The sequence below is a fragment of the Ruditapes philippinarum genome, unplaced genomic scaffold (assembly GCF_026571515.1).
Source record: "Ruditapes philippinarum isolate M1 unplaced genomic scaffold, ASM2657151v2 ctg7359_1_1_1_1, whole genome shotgun sequence".
NCBI lineage: Eukaryota > Metazoa > Mollusca > Bivalvia > Venerida > Veneridae > Ruditapes > Ruditapes philippinarum.
The window spans coordinates 21,431-45,625 of NW_026862911.1; the positions used below are offsets into that span (position 1 = coordinate 21,431).

General features: G+C 32.8%; 3 protein-coding genes and 1 non-coding gene across 4 annotated transcripts; all 4 read right to left on the reverse strand.

The window, feature by feature from the left end:
- Positions 1–1,528: 1,528 nt before the first annotated feature.
- LOC132720593 (adenylate kinase isoenzyme 6-like) lies at positions 1,529–6,258 on the reverse strand. Its single transcript, XM_060704753.1, has 4 exons — positions 6,104–6,258; positions 3,774–3,925; positions 2,981–3,126; positions 1,529–2,242 (listed from the first exon to the last, which is right to left on the reverse strand). The coding sequence occupies exons 1-4, from the start codon at positions 6,222–6,224 to the stop codon at positions 2,056–2,058; spliced, it is 606 nt and encodes a 201-aa protein (XP_060560736.1). The 5' UTR covers positions 6,225–6,258; the 3' UTR covers positions 1,529–2,055.
- Positions 4,470–4,561, reverse strand: LOC132720597 (Z30 small nucleolar RNA). Its single transcript, XR_009624368.1, has one exon. It is a non-coding gene; the product is annotated as a Z30 small nucleolar RNA (small nucleolar RNA).
- A 2,040-nt stretch (positions 6,259–8,298) lies between the features above and the next one.
- LOC132720595 (toll-like receptor 4) lies at positions 8,299–12,963 on the reverse strand. The gene is made up of 2 exons (XM_060704754.1): positions 12,804–12,963; positions 8,299–11,818 (listed from the first exon to the last, which is right to left on the reverse strand). The coding sequence occupies exons 1-2, from the start codon at positions 12,817–12,819 to the stop codon at positions 9,165–9,167; spliced, it is 2,670 nt and encodes an 889-aa protein (XP_060560737.1). The 5' UTR covers positions 12,820–12,963; the 3' UTR covers positions 8,299–9,164.
- Positions 12,964–19,388: 6,425 nt separating this feature from the next.
- Positions 19,389–23,978, reverse strand: LOC132720592 (LDL receptor repeat-containing protein egg-2-like). Its single transcript, XM_060704752.1, has 4 exons — positions 23,844–23,978; positions 21,612–21,719; positions 21,217–21,327; positions 19,389–20,775 (listed from the first exon to the last, which is right to left on the reverse strand). Exons 1-4 carry the CDS (start codon positions 23,956–23,958, stop codon positions 20,651–20,653), a joined length of 459 nt encoding a protein of 152 aa, XP_060560735.1. The 5' UTR covers positions 23,959–23,978; the 3' UTR covers positions 19,389–20,650.
- Between the last annotated feature and the right edge of the window lie 217 nt (positions 23,979–24,195).

Below are 24,195 nucleotides of genomic sequence, written 5' to 3' on the forward strand. Positions count from 1 at the left end.
TTATGGTAATAAACTGATAAAATACAGGTAACATTGACACACAAAACCAGGTATCGGAAAATATTACCTTTGTGGAAAAACAAAAGACAATAGGTCTGTCAATGACAATGACCAAACCACAAAATGTCGAAAGAACATGTGATGACAATTTTTAAAATCCCTTGAAAAATTTCAGAGTTGCACATGGATGAAATTTTTCTCTGACAATCAACATTATTTTGCCAAACACACAGAAAGGATTTCTTTCTTTTTTTTTCCTTAGAAAATCTGGTTACAAGAAAGCAGTTAAAAGTATGGAAACAACTGAAATATTCACATTCTTTGTTGTTTTTAAAACATAATGTTAATGAATATGGGCAAATTGGAAATGAAAGATTTGATTTTAAAATAATGTACATGCATGTTTAAATGGTGAATGTTTTATCACAAAATCTCACATGGAGCACACTGTAAGCCATATAATGATATTTGCTGTTTTTACTCTTTAGTTGCATGCCATACATTTATGCCAATGAGTGATAATACATTATAAAATCAAATGAGCCACGTCACGACAAAACCAACGTAATCTGCGCAATCTGATCAGGATCCATGCTGTTCGCTTACAAACCCTATAACAAGTAGAGAAACTAACAGCGAACAGCATGGATCCTGATCAGTCTGCGTGGATGCGCAGGCTGGTCTGGATCCATACTGGTTGCAAACCCATTATGTTGGTTTTGTCATGGCGCGGCTCACTAATAAAGATAATACTCAACAAATTTGTATTTCAACCAAAATAACCACTAAAACCAGTATAAATTAGTTATAAATATTTATAAATTACATACAACAGAATCTTACAGTACGATCTGATTTATAATCTTATTTTCTCACATGCTTAGATCATTCAGGCAATGATTTAAATGTGAAATAATTTAAATACCTTGTACAATCACCTTTTATCTGTATAATTTATCATAAGAAATAATTTAAAGTAGATGAAAAATACACATCAAATGTTAGACAATTTTATAAAAGGAAGAACTTTAGCAGCAATGGTCTAATCAAACTGCACATTTCTGTACTATCCAGCATCAGCATTTCAAAAATACTTAATATTTTTATTTACAACATAAATCAACCACTGAAAAATAGTAATAAAATTTATAAATAAAACAAATGTACAGATTTAAAGAATATAAACATATCAAAGCTTAGATCCATTTAGCCTGCATGTTATGTGTTTTAATCTTGTCATACATACTTAATTTTTACGACATTTTCTGTAAATTATATTAAATTATTAAATAAATTAATTAAATATATGTAAAACATTTTTTATTTAAATGTTTCAAACTGTTAGTAACATAGTAATATTGTATCATGTAATAATTATCTTTATATATATTATTTTATACAATTTTAAAAAAACTTTATTATTTATTTAAAACGGCTTTAAAACCGTCCAATGGCAAATCGTCCAAAATAATACAGGTAGCTTAAGCTTTATGCAAGGAAAGGTTTTAATAAAAACATATAAAGTCTGATGTATATATATATCAGTATCAGTAGATTGCCAATACTTATACAGAATATAGATTACAGGCAAAATTGTGAATTTGGTGTCTATTAACCTTAAAAACAAGTAATCTGTCGTTAAGTTACAGAAAACAAGAACATGGTTTTGATTATTGAGTATACATGTCAAAAATTTCCCTAGCTCTAAAATAGAAATTTCTCGATATATAATCATTTGCTGATGATAACTCTCCAAATAGTTATACCCTAGTAACAACACCAACACCATGACTGACTATTACTGGTACAGGTCAAGTATATGGTACTTGACATGATCAAGTTTATCCCCCATTTTCCATGTACTGAAAGCATATATGTTTTCTCTACCATTCCTTGGTAGCAAATACCTTCGCTAACTTCAAACACACTTTGCTATTCACCTTTCTGATAAAATCTTAGTGCTCGTTTCTCTACCAATAATTAAATATGGCATAAAATCGCATATGGTAAGTTAACTGAAAATAACTAACACAATGATACAGAAATATGCCTGGGCTATTGGGAAGAATTCCACTGTTTTAACCAAGCAATAATCTTGTCTAGATTCTCCTCCAGCTCTTCTGGTGTATTACTTGGCAACTCGTGCACAATTTCTGCCTTGTAAGAATTTCTGGCCTCATCTAGAATTGTTTGGAAAATTTCACACTGAATGTTGTCCTCCAATTTTTTTCCGGAGTATCCCCTGAAAACATTAAAATAAAATAAACAGTGATAACAAGAAATAACTTCATAAAATCATAACTTCAGGAATGAGCTATTTATCAATCTTCAGAGGTATGTTATATTTTTAGTGTACAAACACTATGAATAAGTCTTGCTTGACTGACTGCAAGCTTGAAAGTATTCAGTCATAACAATAGGCAACTTATAATTTTTCACTGGTGTAAGGATGATTTAAGGCACTGACATGCACCACATTCCCTAGATGAATAGCTTCTTCACATAAAACAATTCAAGGTTCCCAGTGTACAAGTGATTCAAAGTAAGGGATCTCAAACATTTCATATTCGAGGCCCCTTAAAATTTAACAATGCACAACCTAGAGGTACCTAAATAATGTTTTAAAATAATTCATAATAATAATAAGAATTATCAGCATTAAATATGTGAAATGAATCATACAGATGTACGGCATGTAAATCTGCAATTTCCAAGAAAGAGTTGTTTTAATATGCCACTCATAAATCAAGTGCGAAACCACACAAATTAATATGTTGTTGCCACAATCTAACACTTATGAATATTCATTTTTCATAATTATAGGTATAACATTAGTATTCTATGCCTTCCCAAAATTAATTTCTACTTGAAGAACACTTATTTCCCTATTCTATAACATAATTGTGATGTTTTAAAGATTCAAAAGAATCTGAAAATGAAAATAACAAAATTAATGTCACCACATTATTGTATCAGTTACCTATGTTCGAGTCTGTTGTATAAGACAGTGTTATCTGTACGGAGAACAAACACGATATCAAACCATCGTTCAGGGAAGAAATCACAGCCATGATAGTCTATGATATTACCACCCTCTCTCATCTTATCATCCAGCTCATCTATCACCTAGAACATGATAAGTTTAATAATATTTAACCATAGTTTTAATTACAGATTTCACATAAATATTTTGAAAGCTTATTGTCTAACATTTTTACAAACATTCACACTACCTTGCTCGATTTACATAATATACATATCCTACACTAATTTTGCATATCAATTGTTAGTTCAAAAGACAACATAATTGCAAAAGCTGGCCTGACATTTTGATTGAAAGACTTTTTTTTTTATTAGTCAACCAAATTTACATTTGGCTGTATAATGTCCTGCCTTGGCAGTGCTTTTCTTCTTTTTCATATACTTTAAAATGCAAGTTTTTTTTTAAATGCTTTAGAAAACAATCATCATTTCGTTCAAAACTATGTCAACCTTGAAAATTAGCCACCAATCCCTTACCAAAAAATAAAATAAGCCACAGCTATTTATCAAATTTTTAGTGTATTCATACATGCTGGTAAGACAATGTGAGTGTGCACACTGTTCAGACAACATTGTTGTCAAAGCTGGTCTAGCCATACACTGATTCCATTCTAGGTATTCTTCTTTCACCTCTAGTGCAAAAAGTGAATTAATGAAACTGTTGCATAGACCATGAACAGGGCAATACTATTTAAGATATTTAGATACATGTAAGGGATAACAATGAATACCTGATCTTCATCTAGGATAGGACACTGGTACACATCATCATATCCATCATACAACTGTTCCTCTTTAGCAAGGTCTCCTACATTCACATACTTTAGTCCAGTTCTCTGAGCAAGCTCACATGCTATGGTAGACTTGCCAGTACCAGGTGTACCTAAAATTAGTTTGTAAAGGTGATAAATAAATTAACAGGGTTTTCATGTTTTTCTGAAGTAACAGATGTTCCAAAGAAAACAAACAATTTTTCCAAGGGTCAAGGGTGATACTTTAATATACAGGCTGAAGATACAACCAATTTTAACAGCATTTTAACCAAAGGTTTGGATCGCCTATCGGTTAATAAATTTATGAAAACCGATTATTAATGATTACTTATTTCAGTATTTTCAATATTAGGTAATATGTAGAGATGTAACATGAAATTTTTTTTAACACAATATACAATCTGGGCCACATTATGGTCATCTTGTTGCATTTTCCAAGAGGTCAGTACTTACTACATACTCTGCAGGTTATAATAAGGAACTGCATCCGGGCTTTACAATCAAAGCAACAAAATGATTTTACCTCAAATTCATAAACTTGAGACTCAAATACATAAACTTGAGAAAGAGAATCTTATATTTGTTTTACTTTTTAAGTACCTAAGGAAAAGCTTACATTATGTGTTTATTTCAGATAACTATGACAGTTTTCAACTGCTCAGAGAGAAGATTAACTTTGATCATGTCTTGGTCAAATCCAAAACAGACATACCAAGTCAATAATACAAAATAAATCATCATAGCAATTTCCAGTTCCAAACCATGCAATAATGCATGTGCAAATTCTTAGATCTTACATGTATATAAGGTTACAAGATATATAAAGTAATGTAAATTTATGCCGCAGAGTCAATATTTCTTTTCAATTTCTAATTTATCTTAGAATTAACTTTAACTGTACTCAGATTTATAAGAGATTCATTTAATCTGAGTAAGTTTGTAATTTATGTGCATATTAATTAGACTAGGTCACTACTATTACTGAATTGTCTGGCATGGATATTATTGTAATAAATGGCAATAACTAGAGATAATAACAATAATAAACTGGCAAACTTATATAAAAAGGATATATATGTGACAATACTGCACATTTGTAAAGTCGCTTTTCATTGGATTATTGTGACATTTATATAGTTTTATATACAAGACTCTCATTAAATTTTTAAAATATCATTTTTTTCCCTCTATGTTTGTTATAAAGATTCTTGACAGTTTATATGGCAGAAAATAAACAGTTGTTTGCAATATACCCTAGCCTAGCGGCTTTGGTTATACATACAAACAACCATTTATATAGGGCCATATAACCGGTCAAAAATCTTTGTAAATTATAATGTATAACAAACACATTATTATATGTTTGATGTAACTTAATTACCAGGCTTTAATTATCATCTGCATCATTCCTATCAATCAGGGTCTAACCCTGTATCGATTCACATCTGATAATTTAATCCACTTAGTAAGTTAATTAGTCTTTACACAGCGCTAACTTTAACAATGTAACTTACCAAGTGTGGCTAATTACGTCAGATTAACAAATAACCCTGACTTCTGACCGTTTTACTGAGTTATAAAATATAGTATTACATGTTCAACATTTACTAGATTTTCACTTTTCAAATCAGATAGGGCAAAGTGGAATTTATTTTTGGCTTAACTTTTACTAGTTTTAGCACAACTTTACCTTAAACGCAGTCCCTGATGTTTAATAAACTGTCATGTTCGTGTTACACATTGTTTATACTTACAAATACAGCATACCAAAAGAAAATACCATCTCTTGGTTTTATATCACAATTAAACCCAGTGTTCTGTATATAGCCAACGGGTGCTGGATACAGTGGATAGTAATTTTGCTATTGATAGATCCCTACTTTGACCTTTTATTTGAATAACTATAGATTTAATCACAAACAGGGACACGTGCTCTTTTGTTAACTAATATGTTGTGGTAAAATTCTTATTGTATCCACTAATCTGACAGAATTACACAGGTCAGGGATATATATCCATTATTCTGTCATTGTCACGACGGACAAGCCAATGCATGTGGACAAAACTAACATTAGCACAATTTTTTGCCATACATTTATGTAAAATCACATCAATTTTTTATAAGAGACTGAATATGTGGCTGATAAAAGAAAGCTTACCTTCTCAGATTTTTAGTCGATCGCGAAAACTAATGACAATAATAACAACGATTTACTGTAAGAATTATTGCGACATTTATGAAACTGTTATATTATATCAACTTCTTTAACATAATTAAACAAATTTACCAGTTATCAATATGTTAGGACCTCCTGGTCGCATGTTTTCCATTTTGTTTTGTTTGTTTACGCACGTGTGTATAAAATCTCGTTCGGACCAGTTCGTTAGCAATCGTAACTTTACGGGCATTTCCGTCTAATTCCGGCGGGCGTCAAACTTGTTCAGTAGGTATATCACTAGATTAGACTAGTAGATTGATTAATTATAAATATAGATCTATATAAAAAATAAAAACAGAATCTTTTTCATAGTTTACTAGAATCTAATAATTCTGAACATTTCATTTCATAAAAATCATCTTTCATTGGATCTTTCAAATAGAATTTGAAAGACCCTGATCTACTATATACTTTATTGTGCATCTTTGATAAATGTAATTGTACCCTAACATATCTTTTACCAGCGCAGAATATTCTATATCGTAGACACCAGATACTAATAAGTTATGCGTTCTAGATAATTATGTGGTGCGCACGAGAAACTATGTCGTGACAACAAGTTACTATGTCGAGGTAATTTAGTGGTTCGCATGAGATACTATATCGTGCTCATGAGTTACGATGTCGTGTCTACGAGTTACTAAGTCGTGCGAATAAGATAATATGTCGTGGCCACAAGTTACTAATTCGTGCGCACGAGATAATTAAGTCATGGACACGAATTACTATGTGGTGCGAGCGAAATATTAAGTCGTGCGCACGAGATCAGATTACACTATCATGGAGCTTAATATAGTATATGTATGTCTGTGGAAATAGTCAACAATTTCAATTATTTAGGCACTGTATTTAACTATACTTGTAGTTTTACTTTGAATCAAGAGTATTTAGTAAGGAAAGTCTTAAAGGCATTATTTATATAATTTAAATGTGTTATTGTTCATTTTAAAACAGACACCTATTTAAAATAGTACTTTATTGCAATTATTTCATGTTTTTGTCGTATCTGTTTTAAATTATGCCGAATTTAGTAAGAGTAAATTATCGAACGAGTACATCTTAAATTTTGTAAGTCCAATCCATGTTATGCGTTAAGCAGTCAACTAGCAACATGGCTATTTATGGTGAGCTGTAAAGGTAAGCTTTAAATACGGGTCAAATATTGTTAATACATATAAATGTCATAGTCATTTGCTTATTTACTGTAAATCCATGTTGAAGGATATTAATAGAGGCAAAAGTAACTGGTTGTCTAATGTAAAATCATTATTAGATAATGCAGGGTTAACATATATATGGAATAATCCTAGTATTGATTACGTATGTAAAGGGTCTTATTTTTCAGATTTGGTGTAAGGGACAAAACTCTTGCTTTACTGTTGAATTTCATAATTTTCGAAAGGGAGACAAATCTGTCGGTCTTGTCTAATACTTTTCAAGAGAGATTACTCTTTTGGTTTGATCGGATGTGTGGTCAGTATTCTAAGAAATCAAATGATTGATTGATTCACAAATGGTTGATTTTAAGCTATTTTTATGTCCTGTGATTTCTTGGTGGGAAAAGCCTTTGTGTCTTTATTGTTGTGAAGAAGAGATGCCCTCTGTGGTCAAGTTCTTTATTTCTTAAGTTGTTATCCACCCCTATTACATGTCCATAGGAACTTTCCGGTTTTTCGTAGGGGAACATTTAGCCACACCTTTTCCATTCATTGCTAGGTCAACTGCTCACAAACAGTATCACAAACATAAGCACGTGTTCTTTTGTTTAAACCAGGTCAACCAGTGACTATGTATTATCTCAGTGTAGCGATTGGATAACAAGTTAGACAATTTACATAAAACTGTAAACACCGGAAAGGTCCAAAGCAAAATCTTATTGACCAATTCATCCTGTCATGATGGTATCACAATGTAGCAACTAGTCCGAGCCTAGTTAAGACGTCATTTGATTGATAAAATGCCAATGAAATTTAGAATTGATTTTTCGAGTCCGCTTCCTGGAACCAACCAGTACTGGTGTCATGTGAAGAGACATGGTCGTGACCCGAGTTGGGCTCGAACCCATGATCTCTGGGTTGAGAGGCAGACACCTTAACCACTAGGCCACCGCTCCTAATATATTGTGTATTTAATTTTATAATAAGTATTTTATTAAGAAAATACATTTATTTTCTCAAAGAAATTGCTGTTTATTTATGAGTTATAATTGATAAAATATTAATCAAGTGCATTGATACAAAGAAGTAAATAAAACAAGACTAGTGTTCAGCACAAGAATATATTTATTCTGTGTAAAGCCTTAACATGTGATCATAGATATTTACTAGAAATACAGAGCATGCGCTCATCATGATATCATGATAAAACTACAGAACATTAAAACGCATTGTCATTTTTAATCTAAAAACGCTTTGTGTATTTTTTGTGTGTTTTTCTACAAATATACTGTCTTCTGTCGTCTGCAACTGGTAACTTTGTTCATACTAAATAAAAAACAAAACAAAAAAGCAACCAAACTTCCAGATATCAAGATACTTTCTTAATGATTTGGCCTCCTACATGTATGTTAGGTTTTATATACCATCACTGTCCGTGAGCATCTTTCCTTGTAAACATGAGAATGAATGCAGATTCGCATTTTTCTTTTTAATTTGATGATAGATTATGATTAAGCTTTTGCTTAGAGGGGTGGAGGTAGAATGCATTAGCTGTTACCATTAATGAACAGTCCAAGTTATTCAGATTTACACTGCTGTCCGGCCTTCAGGTTTTGCTCTTTTGACTATTTTTGGAATAGAATTTTATAGACAATTTTTACCAGTTACCGTATATTTCAATTAAGATTATTTATATTTTGCCACAACGTCGTCATAAAAGATTATCGTCATTAAAAAAAGTGAAAACTTATTTTTTCACAGAATTCTAATTCAAGACACATTTTGCAAACCTTCTTAAATTTGAGACATACATTTGCGTAATTAGGTAACTATTCTAGTGTGGCATGTTGTACAACTGATTCTACCAATACAACCATTTACAGGTAAAGAAATATCAAATAAACATGACGCATTAGTGCAACAGTAAATTGGTCTCAAAATACCAACATGACATACATCACTTTACACCATTGTCAGTCAGTGTTTATAAAGTCCACACACTTTTGCCAGAATGCTGCACGTAATCCCTTATCTTTTGGCAAATCCACATTAGGACAATCTCTTAAAAGATCCATTAATTCAATAGGCAAAACCTTTGTTGGTATTTCCTCCATGAAGATTATCACAATAACTGCTCTATTCATATGTATAGCTTCCATTCGTGCAATGTTCATTTCGAAGTTACACCATTTATTACGGAGAAAATGCCTGCTTAGCATCAAAAAAGTTTTCTTGCTTGTACGGATGGCTTTTGATATGTTAACAGCAATTACTTCACCTATCTCGAAATCTCTGTCACGTATGTTTAGCCGTTTCCCTCCCTCTACTTCCAAGTTCTGTAACATGTCAACAGTGACGAAAGCTCTGTCGCCGTCACCATAGGAAATAAAACAATCAAAAGCAAATGATTTATCATTTTCATTCTCTACCTTTGCTTTGTCTAACTTTATTCTTGCCATATAAAACAAATATCTTAGTTTCCATCTATTACGGTATACACCATATGAAACAAGAATTGCTATAATAAAACTACCAACTGTTGAACTTGCAACGATAATTTCGTGATAAGACTTGCAACCCTCTTCCAATTTGCTTAATGATAAGTTTGATCCATTATACATATTTACCGAGTTGCCATCCAGAGAACAATAGTAGTTCTTTGTGTTAACAAATTTGATATCCGAATGAAAAAGCCATTTAAGGAATGGAATAGTGTCACAAGTGCAAAGTAAATGGTTGTTGCTTAAATCCATTTCGACACGAGAAAACCTGCTTAAATCAGAGCGAACAGATGATTCTATAGAATGCAGTCGATTGTATGAAATATCGATGTATTTAAGTTGTACGAATGTTGATAAGTCAATGCTTAGAGCTTCGATGTAGTTGTAAGACAAGTCTAGCCTTTCAATTTTACTTGTATATTTAAATACATTTTTGTCAAGTGAATTTATTCTGTTTCTTGATAAATTGATAACTCTTAGACTGACTAAAGAGGACAGTAATTTACCATTTTTGTCTGACTTGAATATATATCCAAGCAGATTATTTTCCAGATCTAATAATTGAAGTGATGGTAGCCCATGAAATGTATCTGTATGGATATTTTCCATATAGTTATGTGACAAATTCAAATGTTCCAGGTGATATAATCCGTCAAACGCCAAAGCTTCTACCATCGGCATGAAATGTCTTGATAAATCCATATATGTAATGTTATTTATAGTTGCGCTAAAATTCAGTGGTCTTAGATCGGACAGACTTGCGCTATATATCAATGTTTTCAAGTTTAACACCGGCAGTGAATCAGACGACCTTGCCTTTCTCATGTGTTTTAGCAGATGGTCATTTTCAAATCTGGTCATTTCGGAATACGGCTGAAGATTATTATGGTATAAGTTGCTGGTGGCATTGAATTTTGGGACGTGACTAGGTGCATGTCTTTTAAACAGTCCAAAGACTTTTTGAAATGCATCCGTAAAAACACGATCTGACCTCGCAGCAACTGCCTGGTCCCCAGCATCCAGAACTACAAGATTAGGATTGTTAAAAACTGCTTCATACAGGTAGTAACCAAAGGCGAGTTTATTACGTCTTAAATAAAGTTTTTTTAGTGATTTTGGAAACATGTCAAACACTCCATAATCTACAAATTCTATACCATTATCATCCATGTAGATTTCTATCAATTTAATGTCTCTAATATATTTTATATCTGACCTCAATAACTCAGTACCCGCTCTATCTGGATTATGTATGGCATTAATTTTTAAGATTTGCAAATTTGTATATTTCAGCTCTTCCAGTATGGTTCCAAACTGGTTTATTTCTAATTCCGTGTTCCATGACAAATCTAAGTATTGGAGCTTTAATGTCCACCAGAAAATCCCTTGTCCTAGCTTTGTAATCCGGCATTTACTCATGGTAAGATTCCTTAAGTTTTGCAAACCAACAAATGAATTTCTGTCTAGTTGATTAATCGAACACGTTCCATCAAAACCAGACATAACAACAGTGGAAAGGTTTTTAAGTACATGGAAACTTTCATTAAATCTTACATTATTTACTCCATCAATACGCAATTCTTCCAGTGCCACCAACACTTTCAAAGCGTAAAAAGGTATAACAGAATAAGATAACTCACTTGTTTGTAATAAGTTATGAATATGTAACACTTTAAGACTGCTCAATCCATCAAATACACCAACTTTAAAAATATTTTGAAGGACAATTATTCGTCGAGTATTAATCTGTCCATTCAGGTACAAATGTTTTAGATTTGACATATCTCTGAACGCTCCAACTTCTATCTCTGAAACGATATTTCCAGAGATATCTAATATTTCTAGATTGTAAAGACCAGCAAAATTGGAGTATTTAATGGTTTTTATGAGATTATCCTTAAGATATAGTTCTTTTGTCTCGTTGTCAATAGTTTTAGGCGGCCTGAAAAGACCTAGTCCTGAACAGTTAGTAATAATACCATTTGTATCGTTCTTACAACCGCAAAAAGAACAATAGAAAGGTAGTGTATAGACTTGTGATGCTTCATCACCCATCACGTGCCTACACATTAAGGTGCCGAATAAAAGTACAGCCAACACTTTCACACAAGACGGCGCTCTCCATTCTGAAATTAAAAAGTATAAGTAAAAGTGAGTGAGTGAGTGAGTGAGTGAGTGAGTGAGTGAGTGAGTGAGTGAGTGAGTGAGTGAGTGAGTGAGTGAGTGAGTGAGTGAGTGAGAAATAGTAATGCAAATGAATCATTTATTATACAAGCAAATGTTAAATAACAATTTGTAATTATTTTATGTTAAGTTAAGTATATACATGTATCTATACAGTACAGTCGTTAGATGTGAAGGTAAATTATTTCAGGCATATACTGGTATTGAGGTTCATGAATAAGAAATAATTTATTATAAGCATCATGGTTATATCATTCCGTCTGTCATATTGCAATCTTGGACTCGTTAGTTCATAGCTCTGTACTGCAGTAATGAGGATTTTTGTTGATTAAATAATGTAAAATACCATTAATAAAAGTAATCCGCCCATAAATTAAGAGACATATGTTTAAAACTTGAAAACTTTAATTGTTTTCTGAAACATTGAATGGTGATTAGATTAATGAGTGGTGTTGCATAATGACATTTAAAATAAAATCATCCCCGAGACAAGGACTTAATTTTGTTTTCTTCTTTATTAATCATACTCAAGTGGCGTGTTCTCTTCCGATTATTCTTATACATAAGTAGATATTTCCTTAAACAATAAAAAATACAAACCAATTCAAATAACTATACATTTATATCATTAATTACGACTAATTCATATATGATATATAGCAACTTTTTTTATCTTTCACACTAACGTTTCACACACAGTTCACTAAATTGTAAAGATACATTAATCTTTTGCACTATTTTTTTTTCTAGATTATTACCACGAAGTCTGAAGTAAGTAAAAATTGTTAGTCAATATCAAAACACATCAGTCAATATCAAAATACATCAGTCAATATCAAAACAAACAAAAACATTGACTTCAGATACAAACTGTAAGTTTAATAATGAAACTGATCACTTAACAATGAATTATCATGTACAACTTACCTTTTAATATAGCCATTCTTATCAAAACGTTTAAACTTATTTATTTACACCACAGTCTGACACAAGCATTGTTTTTTTTCTTTTCAAAATGCAAGTTATTAACGTGTTTATTATATGATAAGGGAATATCAAATAAAGTTGGTGAAATGCACCACATTTAAGCCTACGTCTACTTACTTTCATAAATGGACATGTCCAGCTTCTTGTTTTGAAGCTGTCCATTATCATTTTGGGCAAATCAAGATGAAATTTGATGTTGATGAGCCAAAAGACTGCATGGAGATGCAACTTAACCAAGCTATATACTAGTAGGAAAGGCTGGTTCTTTTCGAGGTAAATTACTAAATTAAAGTATTTAATCTATATTAAAGACATTATATTGACTACGCATTCAGATTGCTAGTACGACCATTCCTTGACTTAAAATAACTGATGTGTCCGAGAATTTATGTAAATCACTATTATGACATTTGCATTAGAAATAATAGTAAAACAATAATCTGGTATGATTTTATTTCGAATTCCCTCAACTTTTGGACAAGTCCTTGATAAATATAGAATCTGCTGGGATTGAAAAAAGTAATCATGCAAGACGTTATAAATATTATAAATGTTGGAAAGTTTATACGGATCAAATACACTGTATAGTTAGTATATGATCATCTGTTTGTAAGAAAAACATTCTATTCTATTTACCAGCGGAATTCTTTTTAATCAATTGGAAATCGTTTGGGGCCCCGACATTAGTACATGTTTCTTTAAGAATATTCCGTCGTCCAGAAAGACGACGTTGTGAATATGGTGTGAATAAGGTATATTTAAAAAATCAAGCCCAGCTCAAGTATGACGAATGGTTGAATACCACACAAACGGTGTTGTTTCTTTTTTTCTTTTTTTATCATATTTTGCATAATCGCATTTGAAATGTTTATGAGAATCGAGAAGACAAATTAGTTTTATAAAGGACACGAATATTAAACTAACTATAATACCATGGCCTTATTTCAAAATATAAACACTCAATCATATTTCATACATAATACTCAAGTAGCATAGCTTGTAAACAACGCTGCACATGTGTTAATTAAATATTAATGAGATACATTTCCGAAACCAAGTGAATAATCCCTTGGCTATTTTGCAATACCACTATGATATTACATCATTATTAAAAAAAAACTAAATTTAAAAAAAAATAGTGGATAATACGGTGTTCCGTTTGGACACGTTTGGACAATCGTGACATTTTATTTATTCTGTACCCGCGATGCACGATGGTACGATGGTGAAAACGCGATGGCACGTTGGTACGATGGTGAAAACACGATGGTACGATGGTGAAATCACGATGGTACGATGGTGAAATCGCGATGGCGCGATAGTACGATGGTGAAAACGCGATGTTACATCGCGTTTTCACCATCGTACCATCGTGATTTCACCATCGTACCATCGCGTTTTCACCATCGTACCATCGCACCATCGCGATATCGTGTTTTCACCATCGTGCCATCGCGCTTTCACCATCGTGCCATCGCGATTTCACCATCGTACCATCGCGATTTCACCATCGTACCATCGCGTTTTCACCATCGTACCATCGCATTTTCACCATCGTGCCATCGCCTTCCGGTGGACATGCGCATTGTACATCTTTATCAACAATGGATGAATGCATAACTATGTATTATGTGAGAGGCTATACGTATCGAGACATTTTAAATATAGTGAGGCTTAAAACGGGATTTGATCTCAGCACAGACTATTTAATAAGTGTTGTGTATTAAGATTCAATCATTATAAAACCTTTATGCACTGTGCTTAATTCATCTTGTCTAGATATCTAAAACACAAATTTTTTAAGGTTTTATATCATAAATATGATGCTCAAATTAAGATAAGTTCTAAAAAGCATTATTTGTAAAGATGTTACCGAATCTAACATTTCATGCAAATAAAGGGAGGTAATAAAAATTTATTTTCTGTAAAGTCTAAGAAGAAATGAATGCATATATTTTAATGATTACATATAATATGTATAAATATTTGCAGTACATATTTTACATATTCTCGATGTTTGAAACTTGTTTTATATTAAAGCATTATTATATAATTATATATAATTTCACTGTAGTGTGGTGTTAGCTCAACAGGTACAGCGTTGGACTGTGAATCGGGCGATCGGTTTGGATTCCCCCGACGGGTGCAGGTCACTTTCGTTGTGATTGATCATGAAATCCTTTCTACGGTCATTGACACTGGTCTCTGCTCTGCAGAAGTTTCAGTTCCTTGCGAAAGTGAAGGCAACTAGTACTGGTAAACTGCTTGACAGCCTGCCCAGGAAAATGCGGTGGTTGAACTGTGCTCTTGTGAATTCAATGTGGCTTACTGTCATGATCGGAAGTGAAAACTATCACCACAACCACCACGGTGTACAACCTCAATTACAACATACAAAATCTTTAGAACGGTACAAAATTGTCTTTTGGTATAGCTGTCATGTGTTTTTTTTTTTTCAATTATTCTTGCTTGGATATGGAAGAATGAAAAATCACAATACGTTCAGGTATTAGAAAGTAAATTATAAAACAAAATGAAAATAAAAGGAAAATTAAAGAAAATACTGAGCCAGAAAAAGATGCATCAAGAGCTCATACATATAGATAAGATAATTCTATTTCCCGAGACTATTAGAATGTGTATGCCTTAAAGCGAGAAATGTTTGCCCTTGACCTGGTCCGATTGGAAATTTAAAGCCAAAGAATATTATATTACTATGGAAGATTAATTATTACTGCAAAAATTGTAAATTCGGCGCTATAATCCGAGCATAGGTTCTAGTGCCAGACCTGGGGATTGATCAGTAATTTACTTAATTACAGTTACTTTCAGATTTTATTGTTATAGATTATGATTGAATTCTCAGATTTGCCTCTGTAATCAATTAAATAACATAACAGAACAGAACAGAAGAAAACGTTATTTTACTTTGATTTGTACATAAATGTAGTACATTATCAGAAAAGTACAGACCATTAACTCAAGTTACATATAATATAACACATGAGTATACATAACAGTGGTGAATATTTGTTAATTTTAACACATGACATGATATTATTTTTAAGGTATTTGTAAGAGGAAAATAAATAATTATCATGAGAAATGAAAAAAGAAAAGCTATACCAAAAGACAATTTTGTACCGTTCTAAAGATTTGGATGTTGTAATTGAGGTTGTACACCGTGGTGGTTGTGGTGATAGTTTTCACTTCCGATCATGACAGTAAGCCACATTGAATTCACAAGAGCACAGTTCAACCACCGCATTTTCCTGGGCAGGCTGTCAAGCAGTTTACCAGTACTAGTTGCCTTCACTTTCGCAAGGAACTGAAACTTCTGCAGAGCAGAGACCAGTGTCAATGACCGTAGAAAGGATTTCATGATCAATCACAACGAAAGTGACCTGCACCCGTCGGGGGAATCCAACCCGATCGCCCGATTCACAGTCCAACGCTGTACCTGTTGAGCTAACACCACACTTCAGTGAAATTATATATATTTATATAATAATGCTTTAATATAAAACAAGTTTCAAACATCGAGAATATGTAAAATATGTACTGCAAATATTTATACACATTATATGTAATCATTAAAATATATGCATTCATTTCTTATTGAAAAATTTGACTTAGACTTTACAGAAAATAAAATTTTATTACCTCCCTTTATTTACATGAAATGTTAAATTCGGTAACATCTTTACAAATAATGCTTTTTGGAACTTGTCTTAATTTGAGCATCATATTTATGATATAAAACCCCAAAAAATTTGTGTTTTAGATATCTAGACAAGATGAATTAAGCACAGTGCATAAAGGTTTTATAATAATTGAATCTTAATACACAACACTTATTAAATAGTCTGTGCTGAGATCAAATCCCGTTTTAAGCCTCACTATATTTAAAATGTCTCGATACGTATAGCACATAATCACATAATACATAGTTATGCATTCATCCATTGTTGATAAAGATGAACAATGCGCATGTCCACTGGAAGGCGATGGCACGATGGTGAAAACGCGATGGTACGATGGTGAAAACGCGATGGTACGATGGTGAAATCGCGATGGTACGATGGTGAAATCGCGATGGTACGATGGTGAAAGCGCGATGGCACGATGGTGAAAACACGATAGCGCGATGGTGCGATGGTACGATGGTGAAAACGCGATGGTACGATGGTGAAATCACGTTGGTACGATGGTGAAAACGCGATGTTACTTCGCGTTTTCACCATCGTACTATCGCGCCATTGCGATTTCACCATCGTACCATCGTGATTTCACCATCGTACCATCGTGTTTTCACCATCGTACCATCGTACCATCGCGTTTTCACCATCGTACCATCGTGCATCGCGGGTACAGAATAAATAAAATGTCACGATTGTCCAAACGTGTCTAAACGGAACACCGTAGGATAAACCTATTCATGCATTTTAAATGCACTTTTGTTGTTTTGGTGGTCATTTGTTATCCCGCCCCTTACAACGGGGAATATTCTTTTGGTTAGCTAGATTTTAGCGCGAAAACTGTACAATAGCAGTCCAAGCAAGAATTTATGCAAAAAAGAAGCCTACATTTCCTTCTTTTCGATGCAGTTGTCTTCCGAAAACTTTAACGTTGGTCATATTCATTTTTATTTCTTAACGGATTGCCTTCTGACTTGCACACAACAATTTTAACCCTTTGTATAAAACATTCCAAGTTGACCAGACTGAACTTGAACTTCACTGATTTTGCTTGATTTTTGATGAACGTCAATTTGGTAGGTAATTGGTATTTGGATCAGATTTTCGAATAACAAACTACCTGCTAGCTGGAAATTAAATTTAACTTGTCATAACTGTATTATTTATTTACGGATTTGATTTAAACTTGGACAAAAGAATGACAAAACCGACATGTTGAATTAGTCTGATGTGACTTTCACCTTAAATTGACCCTGAACGTAAATCTCAAATTATTAATGTTTGCTAAATTTGTCAAAACTGTTATTTATTTCCGTATTTGATTTAGACTTAGACAAAAGAACACATATGACAAAACCGACATGTTCAATTCTTCTGATATGACATTGGCTTTTCTGTTGACCTTGAACGTCAAGGTCAAATTATTGAAATTTTCCTAAGCTGACCATTTACGGACTTGGGTCATTATGATAAATTCAAGTCTGACCTTGACCTTTGAATGACCTTGAATGTCAAGGTCAAATATTAAATTCAAATTAAAATTTGTTCTGGACTGTTATATTTTCTAGGAGTAGTTCTTAATTGCAATATTCTTTCTTCAATGTTATTACTTTTATTTCATTCTTTTTTGTGTGTTCATTTGGTCTTTCTTTCAGTTTTGATGTGTAAAATGGCATCCGAGCACATACTAATAAAATAAGTGTTCAATTCAAATTTGAAAATTTTCATAACAACGTTTTGTTAAGTGTTGTGCAGACGTGAAGGGTCGCGTGGTAATTTGCTAATGTGTTCTTATACAAGTATCTCATATTTTTCTGTTGTTGTTTTTGTTCTTGATACAAAAGATCAGACACTGACTGACCACTGAAATTGGTTTAAGAATGTTAAAATGAACCATATCTTTCTCGCAGTTGTAGATTGTAATGACACCACCAGGAACATTAATTTTAAGAAAATTTCTTGCTGGTCTTATTTGGTATACCTGAGGTAATATACAGATGGGCATCTCCACCAGTAAAGCTGAAATGTCGCTTTAGTTAAAATAACAATATTGTTGTATTCATGCAAATATCCAAAATACTGTAAGTCAGTTATTCAGAGAGTTATTCAGAGTGGCATTATGCCCATCCAAGGGTATATAGTGAGTGAACGGGGAAAGTCAAAATAAGTTTTCATTTTGCCATAATTCCTTTTAATTTAATAATTAAGTTCGCATAAACAATAAATAACTCACAAATCCAAACGAAATTTCTGTAAATATCCATTAGGATTTACCTATAACGCTTAGTTTATACAAAAAGTGGGGCAGTCTTTTTAAATTTTAGACAGATTTATAAGTTTATTTTAAACATTTACCAATAGCAACTGTTGGTCAAACACCATTTTAACAGTCAAGCTTTTGAAATACGAAGTCAATTCAGGTCAACTTGACTATGAAAATATGAGCATAATGTCACTTAAACAAAAAAACATATATAAATGTAAAGCATTTCTTTATTATTATCAAACTTGTACACCTTTATGAAATAAAATGTCCTAGCTATATGATACAGGTGATACTAATGCTGCCATCTCTGAAAGATATAGATGAATCATTTTATTGCTAAAAGATATCAATATATCTGAAACTACTATAGATTGATATGTTTTTTTATAATTAATCTATCTCGACATGAACTCTTCGCTAGGCATTCTGTTATTCTTGCAGGACAATTGCGTGAAATTGACATCTACAAATATTGTTGTATCATATAGGGCATATAATGTGAAACATTCACTGGGCATCCAATACCAACAAGGTGATTTTTCAGTTGACATTGTTCCCCACGATCCTATAGATTATGTATGACCATTATTGAAGTAAATGAATCATTCGTCTAGAAATCTCATATGTTTTAAATATTTAAATAACTGGAATAACAAGAGAATCGACATAGAATAGGTTGTGGAATGTTTTCACCTTAATTGGCTATATAGCTTGAATCTTAAATGTTTAAAACATAAAATTAACTGGAATAATAAAAGAATCGACATAGAATGGGTTGTGGAATCTCTTCACCTGAATTGACAGGCACAGACAGATTGCCTAAAAGCAGGAGACATAGTGAAAATTTCAAAAAGAAGTGTGTAACAAGTTGTGAAACTGATCATACAACAATTGAAGACATAAGTGAAACCATTGTTGTACATATTGATACCAATAATGCAAGTTCTTCAATAAAACCAAACTTGATTTGTAATGACAGTAGCGATTTCAGAGAAATATGTTTTAAGGATGAAATGATTACAGAACAACATGTTGGTTTGAATGATTTTAATGATAGTGAGTGTGACATAACGAAAGGGAAACCTGTCAGTAGTGGGCTAAATAAATATACTTTCTCAACTGAAAAACATCAAAGCATTAAACCGTTGTCGTATTCCGTGCAATATTGTGAATTCGAGTATAAAACCGGCGTGGACATTTAAAGGTGCAAAGATTCATACATATGAATAAATATATACTATGAATGACGTTATTATATAACTGATCTAATTTTTACGTGTGCTTAATATAAATATTAAGTTAACTTAAATCTTTAAGATGTGACATTGGAACACACGATTGTCCCAGCAGCAAAAAAAGCAACTATGATAATGTAAGCGATTGTATTAAAAAAAGAACTGGTATGTTCATAAGGAGAAAGTAAACTTTTTATTAGCATAAATGACTGGTCTTAAGTTAGAACTGCCATTAGGTGTCATGCGATGTTGTTATTTAGATTGAATTATTATCAAAGTTGTTATTGTTTTGTTTTCTTTGATGATGCTGTTGTTTATTACTATTATTTTTTTTATTTTAATTTAGTGTATAACCTGTCAAATTACTTTATCATGAATTGAAGCATGTCAATCATTGGGTATGACACTTATCATAATGCATGATCTATGAATCAGGTAACATGCTAGATTATCGAATCTACTGTCTCAGTAGTTTCAGCAGGTTAGATTTCACTCATTTTCCATTGAGATTTATTAAAAAGACGCTATTTTAATAACAAGTGTTAGACATTAACTTATTGACATCGATCATCGTTTTCGTCATCGACACTAGCAAATAAATTTCTCATCGGCGCCATCCTCACACTGTGGAATACCGTCGCATATTTTAGCACATTTCCTTCTATCTGGACACAAGACCTCGCCGTACTTACATATATCTGTGCTTGACAAATCTGAAGAAGAAAAAAATCAATGTTTAATACTTCAATGAAAATGGAACAATTGATGAAAACGCTATAAATGATGAGTAATTGTGAAGCGCATATATACTAGTATTAGTTTAGAAAAGAAATACTTTAGTTTTGAAAAAGAATGCTTTAGTTTTGAAAAGGAATGATTAAGTTTTGAAAAAAACACTTTATGTTGTCATGTTGTCAAATAGAAATGATCAGAAATAAATGTATTGATGGAACTTGTTGTGTTTAGTGTAAATAAGTGTAAATAACTACATGTATATAGGCCCTATTGATCAATTCAAAACTGATCTTTAAGTAAGTATTTTACATGAAGGGAAACTGCCAAGTCCACAATGTATTTCAAAATCATATAGTATAATATATGTACAAAATTGTTTAGATAAAAGCACTTATCTAGAAACATGTTATCTAGCCTACTTTCTTTGCAATTTCTTTCATCTTCTTTGTTTTTGCAGTCGTCCTTCCCGTCACACACAACGGCACAATTACCATCTGGACATCGTAAATGACCCTCCTTACATACAGGACCTGTAATGATGAATTCACAATGATTTCTTCTGTTTGTAATGTTGACGCACGAGGAAACCATCAATTATATTCCGTGATGGGTATTGCATTAGAACATTCGTGAGGGGTATAACAATAATTATAATAATTAGATTGGTCCGTGATGGATATTCGAAAATCGAAATGTCGATATACAATCTAATTTATAAGTTACAACGGATATCATAACGTTTTAAAATTTGAAGGAACAGAACAATCCTAATAATGAATTACATGTCATAACAAGAAGTTGATTATTAAAATACCACAAAAAAGTTCGTCTTCCAGTTGATCACATTCCGGTATACCATTGCACACTGTCGCACATGTTCCTTCCCGGCACCGTACTTGTAACTCCTTACACACAGGCAACTCTGTAATATCAATCCAAATGACCTACCAACATTCATCAACTACTACAGAACAGAACAAAATTGTTCTGTTCTGTTCTGTTCAACTATACTACAACTAGATCTTATTGTCCCCTGCCTTTTCGAAGAAAAAAAGGGGGGGGGGGTATAGAAATAGGCTCCGTCCGTCCGTCTGTCCATCCGTCCGTCACACCGGTCCATAACTTTGTCATTTATCAAAGGAATTTGAAATAACTTGGCACAAATGTTTGTTATAATAAGACGATGTGTCATGCGCAACAACCAGACCCCTACCATAAGGGTCAAGGTCGTACTTGCTCATTCAAGGTCAACATTGTCTATTTGAGGGTATATTTTGTGTCCGGTCCATAACTTTCTTAATAATAAAGGGATTTTGTAAATACTTGCCACAATTGTTAACAATGAGACGATGTGTCATGTGCAAAACCGGTCACTTACCTCCAATGTCAAGGTCACACTTGGAGGTCAAAGATTAACATCTGTTATAGGGTATATTTTGTGTCCAGTCCATAACTTTTTCATAGATCAAATGATTTTGAAAATATTCGGCACAAATAGTCACTATAATAAGACAATGTGCCATGCACAATACCTGCTTCCCTACCTCCAAGGTCAAGGTCACACTTAGAGGTCAAAAATTAACATAGTCTGTTATAGGGTATATTTTGTGTCCGATCTAGAACTTCTTCATAGTTCAAAGGATTTTGAAATAACTTGGCACAAATAGTCACAATAATAAGACAATATGTCAAATACAACACCTGCACCCCTACCTCCAAGGTCAAGGTCACACTTGGAGGTCAAAGCTTAACAGAGTCTGTTATATGGTATATTTTGTGTCCCGTCCATAACTTCTTCATAGATCAAGGATTTTGAAAAAACTTGGCACTAATAGTCTCAATGATAAGATGATATGTCATGCACAACACCTGCACCCCTACCTCCAAGGTCAAGGTCAGACTTAGAGGTCAAAGCTTAACATGATAGATTTTTAAATTTTGTGTTTCATTTTATTTCTTTAATAAATTTATTGTTGCATTTGCAGATCTAGCGTTGATCATAATTTTGGACGGAAAGTCCTGAGATCTATACCTCAATCTTTTGAAATAGCACAATTTTATGCTTCATAGAAAACTTCCCCGAGGCGGGGGACGTTGGTAACTCTGTTACAATTAAATTCTTGTTCATTTTATTTCGTTTAGAAAGTTAACCGTATTTTACAGATTAATTAGTGATACTTCAATATTATGCCAGTGCATGGTAGGCATGGTAGGCACACAAAATATTTAGAACACAAAAGCACAAAGAAGAGAATCTAACTTTCTAAATTTCCGGAAAGAAATGAACAAGCGAATACATTGTAGCTAAAATGGCAAAACCGGCTTGATTGAAAAATAACAGAAAGCAGATCTTACACATCCACTAAATAGCATTGGCTTATGCAGTGTTAAATCATCTTTACTTAATTAAAGTCTTGAAATCATTGATCCCGGAAACACTGAGAGGAAGTGATAGAAGTGCTAGGCAACGCCTGCTGTTTAAAAAGAGAATAATGAAAACATACAGTTGAATCTCGCCAAGTCATTCCTATTTAATCAGTTCACGTGAGACTATGAAAAATGCAATTGTCCCTCCGCTCCTCCCTTGCAGAACATAAATATTGTTCCTGTGTGTGACTTTTTCTATTGCTTGGATATTTTGTTATCGTGTTATCTATGTTTCTTCCATTTCTTAGCAATTATACATTAACCCCCAGCCACCCTCTCCTTTCCCCAATGTGTAAATGTGTGAATGTGTATCCGATATAAAGGTATGCTCACATGACTCGCCTTAAGTGGGAAGTCAATAGATTAGTACTAGTAATCTAATGTATCAAAGGCTAATGATATACCCGCAACTATAAAACGCATTTACATCATCATTTACAATTTCATTTTACATTTAAAATATTGGAAAAATAGAAAACACATTTAGTAACATATTGCATCAAATTCACAATTCATATTAGTTTGTTATAACAGAAAGTTAAGTCTTATAATGACAAGCAAAGCAGGACAATACAATATAGTGTCACACACTTTGCAAGAATACAGTAACAATACTTACGGCAATGTTCTTCGTCGTCACCAAGGGGACACTGTTTAATGCCATCGCATTTCTGTTTAGACGGAATACACATGAAATAAAGAATGGTTCGGTTCTTTGGGTCAGCTTTACACATGTAGTTGGTTCCATTTTGACATGTGCCTGAAATGTGCATAGTGTAGAATGTTATTTCCATTACCATGCAGTAAGTGTAATGTTCATGAAATGATGCTGTTATTAGATACGAGACACAACAAGTACCACTTTCATCCATTTCTGTATAAAATGATTCAACATACATGTAATTTTAAATAAGAAACGTTTCATCGCGCTTTTCACTTACTGATAGTTTTATCATGGAACTCTTTGTATG

Bases quoted from the DNA above. Each gene is read 5' to 3' on its own strand.
- LOC132720593 (XM_060704753.1), bottom strand. From the start codon at position 6,224: ATGCCCGTAAAGTTACGATTGCTAACGAACTGGTCCGAACGAGATTTT. The intron at 3,926-6,103 runs GTAAATTTGTTT...AACTAATTTTAG, and splicing joins TCCTAACATATTGATAACTG to GTACACCTGGTACTGGCAAG. The intron at 2,243-2,980 runs GTAACTGATACA...TAATGTTTTCAG, and splicing joins TACAACAGACTCGAACATAG to GGGATACTCCGGAAAAAAAT.
- LOC132720592 (XM_060704752.1), bottom strand. From the start codon at position 23,958: ATGTGTAAAGCTGACCCAAAGAACCGAACCATTCTTTATTTCATGTGT. The intron at 21,720-23,843 runs GTAAGTATTGTT...TTGATATTACAG, and splicing joins TGACGACGAAGAACATTGCC to AGTTGCCTGTGTGTAAGGAG. The intron at 20,776-21,216 runs GTAGGCTAGATA...TTTCTTCTTCAG, and splicing joins TGAAAGAAATTGCAAAGAAA to ATTTGTCAAGCACAGATATA.